Source organism: Euleptes europaea, chromosome 14 (genome assembly GCF_029931775.1).
Source record: "Euleptes europaea isolate rEulEur1 chromosome 14, rEulEur1.hap1, whole genome shotgun sequence".
Lineage (NCBI taxonomy): Eukaryota > Metazoa > Chordata > Lepidosauria > Squamata > Sphaerodactylidae > Euleptes > Euleptes europaea.
Genome location: NC_079325.1, coordinates 11,976,132 through 11,989,932, shown reverse-complemented (window position 1 = coordinate 11,989,932; position 13,801 = coordinate 11,976,132). Strand labels below are relative to the sequence as shown.

Sequence of the window (13,801 nt, the reverse complement as noted above, 5' to 3'; positions counted from 1 at the left end):
GATTCAGAACAGAAAAGTGTGGGTCAAGAGAGCCTCAAACCCCACGCACAACTCCCATGCATAAAAGACCAAAGACTCCACCCTCCACAGCAGCCATTTTCTCAATGGGAACTGATTTTGGTAGTCTGGGCATCTCCAGGTGCCACCTGGAGGGTGGCAACCTTATCCATCAAGGTCAGTAGTGTCTGGCAGCAGCTCTCCAGAATCTCTGGTAGCGGCAATTCACATCACCTACTGCCTGACCCTTTATAACTAGAGATTGAACCTGGGACCTTCTGCATGCAAAGCAGAGGCTCATCCATTCAGCCACAGCACCCCTCCCCCCACGACATCGCTCAGCAAGGCCTGGTACACAAACTAGTCTGTCAGGTAGGGTTGCCAGGTCCCTCTTTGCCACCGGCGGGAGGTTTTTGGGGAGGAAGACGGGGTTTGGGGAGGGACTTCAACACCATAGAGTCCAATTGCCAAAGCGGCCATTTTTTCCTGGGGAACTGATCTGTATCGGCTGGACATCAGTTGTAATAGCAGATCTCCAGCTAGTATCTGGAGGTTGGCAGCCCTACTGTCAGGTGCCACGTTTTTTTTTTTTTTTTTTTTGCGGCAACAGATTAAGGCCTAATTTAGACACAGCTCCAGTAAGGCACAGCGTTCCCCCTTGTGCCTTTACACAGGCTCGGTCTTGCATTTAAACTGTGCTCCAGCCGATGCAAACCGGTTCAGTGGGCTTTGTTTGCACAAATGGTTGCCAGGTCCCCGATGGGGGTAGAATAGGGTTGCCAACCTCCAGGTACTAGCTGGAGATCTCCCACTTTACAACTGATCTCCAGCCGATAGAGATCAGTTCCCCTGGAGAAAATGGCTGCTTTGGCAATTGGACTCTATGGCACTGAAGTCCCTCCCCTCCCCAAACTCCACCCTCCTCAGGCTCCGCCTCCAAATTTTCCTGCCAGTGGCGAAGAAGCACCTGGCAACCTTAGGGTAGGATTGCCAGACCCAGGTTGGAAAATGCCAGGAGATTAGGGGATTGAGCCTGGGGAGGACAGGAGCCTCAGTGGAGTACAATGCCTTAGATTCCACCCTCCAGAGTATCCATTTTCCCCAGGGGAAGTGATCTCTGTAGTCTGGAGATTATCTGTATTTCAGGGGGATCCTCAGGTCCCACCTGGAGGCTGGCACTCCTATTTGCACATCAGATGTCTGGTGTTGTGCTGGTGTGATAACTTTGTACACTTGCTTTGCACGAGTTGCAGCAGCACAGACGAAACGAGAAGAAGAGCCCGTGCAAAGTTGTACGGCAAAGCTCTCCCCCTTGCCAGCAACATATTTCAACGAGGCCAAACACAGCAAGCCCCCCGGGACAGGGTTGTTTGGGTTATACATTTCGAAAAGTACACTAGACTTGAACTGATTTCACGGTCAGGGTTATCTCCACTTCAGGAACACTGGGAACTGTATTTCAGAAAGGGAGCTAGAGATCCCTACAGATAAACGTGTCCTAGAACGGCAACAATTGAGGCCTAAACAACATCCTAGAATTTTAGTTGCGACGAGATGTAGTTCACCAGGATCAACATTGTTATTGGCTAAACTGTTTTGTGTCTTGCCTCACATGTACACGTAAACACATGAAGCTGCCTTATACTGAACCAGACCATTGGTCCATCAAAGTCAGTATTGTCTACTCAGAACTGTAGCTGCTCTCCAGGGTCTCAGGCAGGGGTCTTTCACATCACCTGCTTGCCTAGTCCCTTTAACTGGAGATGCCGGGGATTGAACCTGGGACCTTCTGCATTCCAAGCAGATGCTCTGCCACTGAACCACAGCCTCCTAACACCAAGGGCCTTAATTCCAAAGGAGGGTTGCCAGCCTCCAGGTGGGTGCTGGAGACCTCCCAGAATAACAACTTATTCATCGCTTATTTATTTATTTATTTATTTATTATTTAAATAATGCATTCCGCTTCTCCTGGAGAAAATGGTTGCATTGGAAGGTGGATTGCATGGCATTATACCCTACCAAGGTATAATTGCATGGCATTATACCCTACAAAGGTATAATCCAAAGGTCCCTCCACTCCCTAAACCCCACTCTCCCAGGCTCCACCCTCAAATCTCCAGGTATTTCTGAACCCAGAGATTGCAACCCTATGCTAAAGTCACTGAAAGCCAGTGTGGTGTCATAGTTAGTGTGTTGGGTTAGAATCTGGAAGTAGAGTTGTCAACCCCCAAACAGAACCTGGAGAACCCCTGGAATTACAACTGATCTCCAGACTAAGAGATGAGTTCTCCTGAAGAAAATTGTCGCTTTGGAGTATAGACTCTATGGCATTATACACCACTGAGGTCTCTCTCTTCCCCAAACCCTGCCCTCCCCAGGCTCCACCCCCCCAAATCTCCAAGAGTTTCCCAACCCAGAGTTGGTAACCCAGAGGTGGTGGGGTTAGGGTTGCCAGGTCCCTCTTCACCACCAGCAGGTTTTTTGGGGGCGGAGCCTGAGGGTGGGGTTTGAGGAGGGGAGGGACTTCAATGCCATACAGTCCAATTGCCAAAGCGGCCATTTTCTCCAGGTTAATTGATCTCTATCGACTGGAAATCGGTTGTAGCAGCAGGACATCTCCTGTTAGTAGCTGGAGAATGGCAACCCTAGGTAGGCTATAAGTGGCTAGCTACATATTGACGCATGAGATGCAGTTCAATTTTGTACAAGCATACCTCTGAGATATTGCGGGTTTGGTTCCAGACCACCGCAATAAAGCAACTGTTGCAATAAAGCGAGTCACATGAAATTTTGGTTTCCCGGTGCATATAAAAGTTATGTTTACACTATACTGTAGTTTATTATTAAGTGTGCCGCAGCATTATGTGTAAAAGAAACAATGAACTGTAATAATAATGAAAAAGTCTGAAATATTGCCAAACTTACCAAAATGTGACTCAGAGACACGAAGTCAGCACATGCTGTTGAAAAAAGGGCGCCGATAGACGAGTTCATAAACGCAATATCTGTGAGGTGCAATAAAGCGAGGCACAATAAATGGAGGTATGCCTGCACAGCTATGATTGGAAGTGAAGCCTTGCTGAGTTTAAAGAGACCCCTTTCCAAAGCTGAGGTGCATCTTGAGCTCTCTGTGCCATGTAAGACGTGTGCAGGGCTGCATCCACACATTGTTGGGTATTGTGCTATTGTTGTGCTATGGCAATCATTTGCAACTGGATTGGCTCGTCTGTGCAGGAAAACCCAGTCGCCAACCATTGCTATAGCACAACGCCCCACAAATATGTGGATGCAGTTCTTGATGCTATTAATTCTTCTTTCCTGGAGATCTCCATGTTCTGTCTGGGGTGGCAACTCTACTTCATTTATACCTCACTTTGGTTCATTGTGGGAAATCGAAGTGTCTTACATCATTCCTCTTTCCTCCATTTTACTCTCACGACAACCCTGTGAGGTAAACTGAGATCCAGTGTGGTGTAGTGGTTAGGAGCGGTGGGCTCTAATCTGGAGAACCGGGTTTGATTCCCCACCTCTCCACATGAGCAGCAGACTCTAATCTGGTGAACCAGGTTGGTTTCCCCAGTCCTACCCATGAAGCCAGCTGGGTGATTTTGGGTTAGTCACAGTTCTCTTTGCACTCTCTCAGCCCCACCTACCTCGCGAGGTAGAAGAAGAAGAGTTGATTTTTATATGCCAACTTTCTCTACCATTTAAGGAAGAATCAAACCTTCCCTTCCCCTGGAAGCACTGGAATCTATGGCACTGAAGTCCCTCCCCTCTCCGAACCTTCCTCAGACTCCACCCCCAAAATCTCCAGGTATTTCCCAACCCAAAGCTGGCAACCCTAAGCCCCAACCTGGAGGTTGGCAACCTTATACTGGCATTGGAATAATGTGTGTGTGTGTGAATATCTGCAAAATATCGCTGAACTAAGGAAAAGGATGAGTGGGAGTTATTTGTTTAATTTCAAGCGACCCCAGAACAGGCAGCGGTTTCAAACCAGAGCTTTCCAAGTCGGAAACGATAAGCGGAGCACCAATTAAGAGGAGGGAGACAGGGAGCCCCATGCGCTCTTTGGCTCCGTTCAGAGGCATCTTTAAAAAAAGACAAAAGAAAACTCACATCCTTTTGGCAGCTGCCTTTGGCTTGTCATCGCTTTCCCGGGGCTCAGGAAAAGCGCACAGATCCCAAACCAAACACCAGCCCTCTGGAAAGCAGCAGGGTCAGAGAAGCGGGGCCTTTAATTAGAGAGGGAGCGAGAGCAAAAGTGGAAACGAGGGCAAAGCGGCTGCGGAGAAGGAGGCAGGAAAAGGGAGGGCGCGCGCGCCGCGGGGCTGCAAAAAGCCGCATCCCGCACGACCTTTTTTTGCAATTGCAAAAGTCAGCTCCACCGGGGCGTGTTTTTTTTGGGTTTTTTTGATTGCAACGCCGAGCCTCCAACCCGCCCGGGCTCTTTAAAAGCCGAGCGAGAAGGCGCCGCACCGGGCGGCTCGGAAGCGGGGAGCGCGGCAAGTGGCCGAGGGCAGGTCCAATAGGACTCTTCGGCACCTCCCCTTGCAAAGAAAAAAAAAAGACAAGAGCGGAAAAAAAAGGGGGAAACTCCGGTTGCAAGCCGCTCTTTTCGCGCCGGCACATGACAGCGGTGTATATAAAGCCCTGAGAAGTCCGATGCATTGGTGAAAAGGCCGGCGCTGCAAAGGGGGGAGGAGGAGGAGGAAGAAGAAGAAGAAGAAGAAGAAGAAGAAGGCGCCCGGGATGCCCCTTTAAGCCGGAGCCGGCCAGGCGGCTGGCGGAGGTCCCCCTCCTCTGTCCCCGGGCCGCCCCGCGGGTTCCCAGCGCCCCTGCCGCCGTCCGTCGGTCCGTGGGTCCGCCCTCCCTCGCCATGCTCCGGCGGGGCTCCCTGCTGCTGTGCCTGGCCGCCCTGCCCGCCCTGTGCGCCCCGCCGCCGGAGACGGAGCTCGTCACCCCGCTCCTGCTGGACGGGCCGCGGCGGCCGTTCAAGCGCGGGCCGGCCGAGCCTCCCGGGCGCGGGGCGGTCTACCGGATCCGCGCCTTCCGCGAGGACTTCTACCTGCGCCTGAGCCCGGACGCGCAGTTCATCGCGCCCGCCTTCAGCACGCAGTACCTGGGCTGGGGGAAAGGAGGCGAGGAGGCCGCCCCGCGCCACTGCTTCTACTCCGGGGACGTCAACGCGGAGGCGGACTCCTTCGCCGCCCTGAGCCTGTGCGGGGGGCTGACGGGGGCTTTCGGCCACCGCGGCGCCGAGTACCTCATCAGCCCGGTGAAGGGCGGCGGAGGCAACCGGGCGCGGTGGGGCGGCGGCGGCGAGCACCTGCTGCAGCGCCGCGCCCCCGCCCGCCGGCCCGCCTCCCGCTGCGGCGTGGCCTCGGGGCCGGCCCCGGCCCTCCGGCAGGCCCTGCAGGGCTACCGGGGCGCGCCCGGCCGCGCCAACGCCACCGCCACGGCGGCCGGCCGCGCCAAGCGCTTCGCCTCGCTGCCCCGCTACGTGGAGACGCTGGTGGTGGCCGACGAGTCCATGGCGCGCTTCCACGGCGCCGACCTGCAGCACTACCTGCTCACCCTCATGGCCGCCGCCGCCCGCCTCTACCGCCACCCCAGCCTGCGCAACCCCGTGCACGTGGTGGTGGTCAAGTTCCTGCTCCTGGGGCGCGACGACAAGGGCCCCAAGGTCACCGACAACGCCGCCCTCTCCCTGCGCAACTTCTGCGCCTGGCAGAAGAAGTGGAACAAGGGCAGCGACAAGCACCCCGAGTACTGGGACACCGCCGTCCTCTTCACCAAGCAGGTGGGGCGCGCTGCGGCCGGCCGCTTGGGGCGGGAGGGGCCGGGCCACCCCCCCCACTCCCACTCCCACTCCCACTCCCACGCAGGAGCGGCGGCGGCTTCATTAAGCGACGTGGGGATTAGTTGCAATAGCAAAAGCGCGTGCGCTTCCTTTGCAGGTGGAAGAGGGTGGAGGAAAGTCACGATACGTTTGCGATAGTAACCTTTTAGGGGTTTTTTTTTTTAAATTAATTATTTAATTATTTTTTAAATTATTTAATTATTTTTGTCAAATTTTAGTGTTAAGTGCTGATTTTTACATGGATGCATTAAACGAAGGAAAATAATAAACATTCATGAAACAAACAAAAAAAAAGGAGCGACCCGCGGCTTCGTTAAGCAGCATGGGGATTAGTTGCTATAGCAAAAGTACGTGCGCTTCCTTTGCAGGTGGAAGAGGGTGGAGGAAAGTCACGATACGTTTACGATAGTAACCTTTTAGGGTTTTTTTTTAAATTATTTTTGTCAAATTTTAGTGTTAAGTGCTGATTTTTACATGGATGCATTAAACGAAGGAAAATGATAAACATTCATGAAACAAAAAAAAAAGGAGCGGCTTCATTAAGCAGCATGGGGATTAGTTGCAATAGCAAAAGTGCGTGCGCTTCCTTTGCAGGTGGAAGAGGGTGGAGGAAAGTCACGCTACGTTTACGATAGTAACCTTTTAGGTTTTTTAAAAAAAATTATTTTTGTCAAATTTTAGTGTTAAGTGCTGATTTTTACATGGATGCATTAAACGAAGGAAAATAATAAACATTAATGAAACAAAAAAAAAAAAGGAGCGGCTTCATTAAGCAGCATGGGGATTAGTGGCTATAGCAAAAGTGCGTGCGCTTCATTGGTTCTTGTAGGTTATCCGGGCTGTGTGACCGTGGGCTTGGAATTTTCTTTCCTGACGTTTCGCCAGCAGCTGGTCTGTATTTGTATCCTGCCGCTGGCGGTGCATGGCAGTCCCCCTCTCATTCTCACAACAGGCTTGTGAAGTAGGTGGAGGGTGAGAGCGTCTGGCCCGAGGTCACCCAGTAAGTTTCAGGGCAAGCAGAGATCCGAACCCAGGTCTTCTGGGTCCTAGTCCAGCACAGTAACCACTAGGCTACACTGGCTGTCAAGTGGCACTTTAGAGACCCCAGCATCGACTTTTCAAGTCAGAACTCACTTCATTTGCTACAGACCACCAAGGAGTAGTTCTGTGGATGTGTGTGGAAAGGGGCCATGATCTTTGAGAGAGGCTGTGGCTCAGTGGTGGAGCATCTGCTTGGCATGCAGAAGGTTCCGAGTTCAATCCCCGGTATCTCCAGTTAAAAGATCTGGCAGCAGGTGATGTGAAAGACCTCTGCCTGAGACCCTGGAGAGCTCCTGCCGATCTGAGTAGACAATACTGACAGACCACCCAAAGTTACGGTATCGTTTACTCTGCTCTGGTTAGACCTCACCTAGAGTACTGTGTTTAGTTTTGGGCACCACACTGCAAGAAGGATGTAGACAAGCTGGAACGTGTCCAGAGGAGGGCAACAAAGATGGGGAGGGGTCTGGAGACAAAGTCGTATGAGGAAAGGTTGAAGGAGCTGGATATGTTTAGCCTGAAGAGAAGACTGAGAGGGGATATGGTAACCATCTTTATGTACTTAAAGGACTGTCATATGGAGGATGGTGCCAGGTTGCCCCAGAAGGTCGGACCATAACCAATGGGTTGAAATTAAATCAAGAGTTTTTGGCTAAACATTAGGAATAACTTTCTGACAGTTAGAGCACCTTAGGAGGTTTTAAAGCAGAGGCTAGATGGCCATCCGTCAGCGATGCTGATTCTGTGAATTTAGGCAGATCATGAGAGGGAGGGCAGGAAAGGTTGCGTCAGTGTTTGGCTCTCGTAGCCTTCTCTTACATGCCCAGGGTAATGCTGATCACCACTTCATATGTGAGGTCACACATTCTTTCAGATGCAATCCTTGAAATGCTTTCTCGGGCCTAAATCACATTGAACTCAATGGGGACGTGTATGTAAATAATGCAGTGGTGCTCCAAATGCATTTCGTCAAAGTCCTTGCCCAGCAAATGTTGAGTTTAATTCTACAGTGCCCCCCCCCCCCCGCAGCAACAAAAGTGCAGTGCGCATATACAATTGCCTTGCACAGAGTCAAGTGATTGGTTCATCTAGTATTGCCTGCTTAAGATGCCCTCCCCCCCCTGGAATCTCGGGGGGGGGGCTTTACTAGCTTGGCTCCTGGAGATCCTTTAAATGGGGACTGCAGGAATCGAACCTGGGACTCTGCGCATGCAAACTCTGTGCATGCAAAGCATGTGGCTGCCATTGAGTTGTGACCCTTCCTGTAGTGGGGTGGTTACTTTGTGGGCTGTGTGCTTGGCATACTTGGGATTCTTTTTGAACAGCAGCCCAGAAGGAACAAAAAAACCCAGAAGGAAACATTGGCACAGTTTTTTAGTGCAGCCGGTAAATGGGTCAGAGGAATTACGTTCTTCAATGGGAGGTATTTTCAGCAATTGGCCAGTGGGCACCTCCTCAGGGAGGGAGGAGCCACTCTGGTTCCCTCCCCCCCTTGCACGCAGGTTGAGATATTCCAGCTATTCTGAATTTACATCATGGAGCGGCAATTCCCTGCTACTGTGTGGTTCTGAGGATTTGCTGGCGGCTTCCACATCTGCAGCATTTTGGATTTTCAGTGGGGTGTGTGGAAAAGTAACGACAAAGGGGGAGGGATTGGCAGGGTGGTGATGAAAAGTGGTGTCAAGTCGCAGCCGACTCTGCGACCCCATAGGGTTTTCAAGGCAAGAGACTTACAGAGGGGGTTTGCCATTGCCTGCCTCTGCGTAGCAACCTTGGACTTCTTTGGTGGTCTCCCATCCAAGCTGATCCTGCTTAGCTTCTGAGATTGACAAGATTGGGCTAGCCTGGACTATCCAGGTAAGGGCAGGAGTGACAGAAGTTTATCATACTACAAAGGGTGTGAAGAAAGTGGATAGAGAGGAATGGTTCTGAGTCTCGTACGAATGGAATAGGTTAGCAGTTCCCAAACTTTTCAGGAGAGACATTCGTCACGGAGCGCTAATTTTCACCTAGCCAGCATGGTGTAGTGTTTGAGAGCAGTGATTTGGAGCGGTAGACTCTCATCTGGAGAACCGGGTTTGATTCCCCACTCCTCCACATGAGCAGCGGAGGCTAATCTGGTGAACTGGATTTGTTTCCCCACTCCTACACATGAAGCCAGCTGGGTGACTTTAGGCAAGTCCCTCTCTCTCAGCCCCACCTACCTCACAGGGTGTCTGTTATGGGGAGGGGAGGGGAAGGGAAGGTGATTGTGAGCCTGTTTGAGTCTCCCTTAAGTGGTACAGAAAGTCGGCATATAAAAACCATCTCTTCTTCTTCTGTATGCTAAACCGAATGACGGTAGTATTTTTCTTTCCGATCTCTTCACGGAGCACTAGGAGATGTTTTGCGGAGCACCAAGTGCTCCATGGAGCACAGTTTGGGAACCGCTGGAATAGGGGAATGTGAATGTTTGGCTGATTGGCTGTAGATTCCGGTCAAGCAAAGGAGAGGGTTGTCTCCGTTCGATGCATAATTAACCTAAGGAATTCCCTGCTGCGCGATAGGGCGAGGACTTGAAAGAGGACTTGAAAGGCTGTTTTTCAGAAGATAAAGGGCTGTCGTGGCAACACAGTAGAAGTTCCAAGCTGAGAAGCCATGGGCTTCTGAATACCAGTGGAGGCCAGCTGGGGATTGCAGGTGGGAACTGTTCAATGCAGGGGTGTGTGGGGAGAAGCCAACCCTTGCTGCAAAGTGTTGGCAGTGATGGAAGCGGCGGGTGACTGGGGGGGGGGGGTCCGAGCATTGTGCTAGCCTGTGGTTGCTGATTGGCTACCTGCTGAGGTCTGCTAGCAGGTTAGGACCTTGTGTGATGCAGAGATGGCTCCCTGCTTTCATTTCGTAATGGTTTCCCGTATGAGCTTCCTCGATTCCCTCTCCAGTGGTGGCCGGCGGTTCCTACCAGCAAATGATTGTCCAGATTGCTGTTGAGCCTGGAGTCAAGAATTCTTTGGTCCAGCCTAGTAGGGTATTTAGTATTCTTGTGACGCTGCCAGAAATTTGCCTTGTCTTCTGAATCACCCCAAACAACTGAGGAGAAGTTTCCTACCAATTAATGTCTTGCTTTGGAAATGGTTTAATCTCTCTTGCCTCGTGCGTGAAGTGGGATTTGTTCTCCCAGAGTCATTTTTCATGTTCACATTTATTTACATTGAGAGTAAATAAATTAACTTAATCTGGCTGCACAGCTGGGTTCTTAAAGAGACCCTTCCATGACTGATTCTTCATTTCCAAACCACAGTGAAACATGCTGTTCTTTTTCCCTATCTTCTTCTCGGGGAGGGGCTGTGGCTCAGTGGTAGAACATCCGCTCGGCATGCAGAAGGTCCCAGGTTCAATCCCTGTCATCTCCAGTTAAAGGACCAGGCAGTTCTTATTACAGTCCACGACCAGTAGGTACATAAAGGAAACATTAAATACTGAAAGAACAAAATTTATGTACAAATGATCTTGATAGACACAGGATAGTCCTAATAGACAAACACTTTGACATTCTCCTGGGCAAATATTAGAGATTAAGTCATTTCCAGGAACTAAAATCTTGCCACTCTTCAGGATTAAAAACCCTTCTCAATTTTTCTATGACCTGGGTGCAAAACCAGGCAACCAGTCATGTCATTTGGCGATTCTTATCTGACAGAAGGTATTCAAGTCTAATTTTGTACTGGGAAACCTTTCCTGCGACAGTCCAGTAGTGTAAGGTAAAAAGGTAAAGGTCCCCTGTGCAAGCATCGGGTCATTCCTGACCCTTGGGGTGATGTCACATCCTGATGTTTACTAGGCAGACTTTGATTTATGGGGTGGTTTGCCAGTGCCTTCCCCAGTCATCTTCCCTTTACCCCCAGCAAGCTGAATGCTCATTTTACCGACCTCGGAAGGATGGAAGGCTGAGTCAACCTTGAGCCGGCTACCTGAAACTGACTCCCATCGGGATCAAACTCAGGTTGTGAGCAGAGTTTGGACTGCAGTACTGCAGCTTACCACTCTGCACCACGGGGTTCCTGTAAGGTATACTCAAATAATAGGTGCTGGATTGAAGGACCAGGCAGTAGGTGATGTGATATTACCTCTCTGCCTGAGACCCTGGAGAGCTCCTGCCAGTCTGAGTAGACAACACGGACCTTGATGGACCAAGGGTATGATTCAGTAGAAGGCAGCTTGATGTGTTCGTGTGTTCTCTGTTCATATGGTTTGGGGCCAGTGAAATCTGTTGTGATTTTCAGAGAGTAGAGGGAGAGCTCTCGCTCATCTGTTGTGTTGCTTACAGTTCTGGAAAAGCTAAGAACCGTCATGGTGTCTTAGGAAGTCTTGAGATGACTAGACCTGTGTCTGGCTCCTCCCTTTCATGTTTGCTTCACTTCTTCACCTTCAGGTGGATGCTGGCGATCGGAGCATCCTCTGTGACTGGTCGCAAGGGATGGTGTCTTGCCCAGTAGAAACACAAATGCTCATTGTGTCCCTGGTCTCTAACCAGTTGTCATCACATGACAGTGAGTGCCTTTCAGTAACCTCTCCACCTGGACCAGATTCAGACAGGTGATTGACTTAAAGCTTCCTTGTGGAATCGCTAGATGTGTTCAGACAGGACCCTGGGTAGATGCTGTTCCGACTCATGGCAGTGAGCCCAGTTACACTCGTGGGAAACATTTTCACGCCTCCACTAGGGATTTCTCATTTGACATGGCAGGAGTTTCAGCCAAATTGTATGTTCTCTCCTTGATGCTTCCTCGTTCACCATTGCTAATTTAATTTTTTTCAGGGTTCTTTTGCATACAATGAGACTGTCTTCTCCCTGTCTGTGCAGTTGGCTGGTATAATTTACTTATGTCAGGGGGTATTTCCACACATGTGTAATATGCTTTCTGGAATCTGTGTATTGCTCTCAATTTTTATTGTATACTTTGGAGTCACCGTGGACGCTGGAGTGGTATTAATTGAAACAAACCTTTCCCCTTTTGTTTCTCACTTGCTTCACCACACACCGCCTTATGTTCATGTGTGTGGTTCTTTCATTTATTTTATTTTTTGAAATTTGAGGGTTTCATTAAAGTGAATGGGGAAAATGGAATTCTGTACAGGTAAGGTATTCTGGGGTCTCAATGACCCCAACATGGTTATTCCAAAGAACAATGAGAAGAAGCAGCAGCGTTGGTTTTTATATGCCGACTTTCTCTGCCACTTAAGGAAGATTCAAACCGGCTTACAATCACCTTCCCTTCCCCTCCCCTCAACAGACACCCTGTGAGGTAGGTGGGACTGAGAGAGCTCTAAGAGAGCTGTGACTAGCCCAAGGTCACCCAGCTGGCTCCATGTGTAGGAGTGGGGAAACCAACAGGGTTCACCAGATTAGCGTCCGCCGCTCACTTGGAGGAGTGGGGAATCAAACCCGGTTCTCCAGATCACAGTCCACCACTCCAAGCCACCACTCTTAACCACTACACCATGCTGGCTCTCAGACACAGGTCGCTGGATTGGAGCAGGCCTTAACTTGCAGCCCTGCAATCCTTTCAAATGATGTGAGTTTGGAAACTGCACCCTATTCTCAGTATATTGTTGAAGGCTTTCACGGTCAGAGTTCATTGGTTCTTGTGGGTTATCCGGGCTGTGTAACCGTGTGTTACTCCTCTGTGTTACTCCTCTGAAGATGCCTGCCACAGCTGCTGGCGAAATGTCAGGAAAGAAAATACCAAGACCACGGTTACACAGCCCGGATAACCCACAAGAATATTCTCAGTGTTCATTTTGTTTTGAGCTGAGCATCTCATAATCTCCCATTGATTTGTGGGCAAACTAAAATGAGCAGAATTTCAAGTGTATTACATGGCTGGTGATATTCATCATTTTATGGGCAGGCAGTATTGGTGTCTGCTCCAAACTTTATTGGATTGCATGTGGCTGTTTTCAGCCTTCCAATTCCCATCAATCCTGGCAGGAAGATTGGGAAAGGGTAATTTAAGGGAAAGACTTTAACCACTGCCTCAAGATCTGTACCCCACGATAGATTACTGCAGATTAGTTTTGCTGTGCTGGCTCTGCCTAGCTTCCAATAGGATAGGGTTGCCAACCTCCAGGTAGAACCTGGAGATCTCCCACTATTACAGTTGATCTCCAGCAACCAAGATCTGTTCCCCTGGAGAAAATTGCTGCTTTGGAGGGCAGACTCTATGGCATTATTCTGAGGTCCCTCTGCTCCCCCACCCCTGTCCTCTCCAAGCGCCATCCCCCAAATCTCCATGTATTTTCCAGCCAAGAGCTGGGAACTCTACAATAGGAACTGTGCTTAGGGTTGCCAGGTCCCTCTATGCCACCAATGGGAAGTTTTTGGGGCGGAGCCTGAGGAGGGTGGGGTTTGGGGAGGGGAGAGACTTAAATACCATAGAGTCCAACTGCCAAAGCGGCCATTTTCTCCAGGTGAACTGGTCTCTATCGGCTGGAGAGGAGTTGTAATAGCAGGAGATCTCCAGCTACTACCTGGAGGTCGGCAACCTTAACTGTGCTGGAGTTTCTGAGTTGACTTGAAGGGCAGACCCATATAGAGTGCATTGCAGTAGCCTAGCCTGAAGGTAAACACTGCATGAATACACATGGCCAGATCAGCCAATAACAACAATAAGTAATAAATGTAATGAAGGGTTCAACTTCTAGAAAGAACCACAGACATCTGTGGAGTTAGTGACCATGTGAATCTGTCTTTTCTTTTTTTTGTCTCTCCTGCCCACTGCATTTTCCCCAGGATACTTGACTGGAACAGGCCAGATTTGGCTGTTCCTTTTCTACAGAGCTATTGAGTAGGGCAACAGACTTCACATGGAATACATTAGAGCAGGATGTGGCTCAGTGGATGAGACCCTTGTCTTAGTG

At 50.1% G+C, this 13,801-nt stretch overlaps 1 protein-coding gene across 1 annotated transcript in view; it reads left to right on the top strand.

Annotated features, from left to right (window-relative positions):
- The first annotated feature begins 4,876 nt into the window (after nucleotides 1-4,876).
- The window catches only part of ADAMTS15 (ADAM metallopeptidase with thrombospondin type 1 motif 15), a 48,876-nt gene continuing 39,951 nt past the window's right edge, over nucleotides 4,877-13,801 (top strand). The window contains exon 1 of the mRNA XM_056860393.1: nucleotides 4,877-5,800. Within this exon, the coding sequence (XP_056716371.1) occupies nucleotides 4,877-5,800 (924 nt within the window). The remainder of the gene's footprint in view (nucleotides 5,801-13,801) is intronic.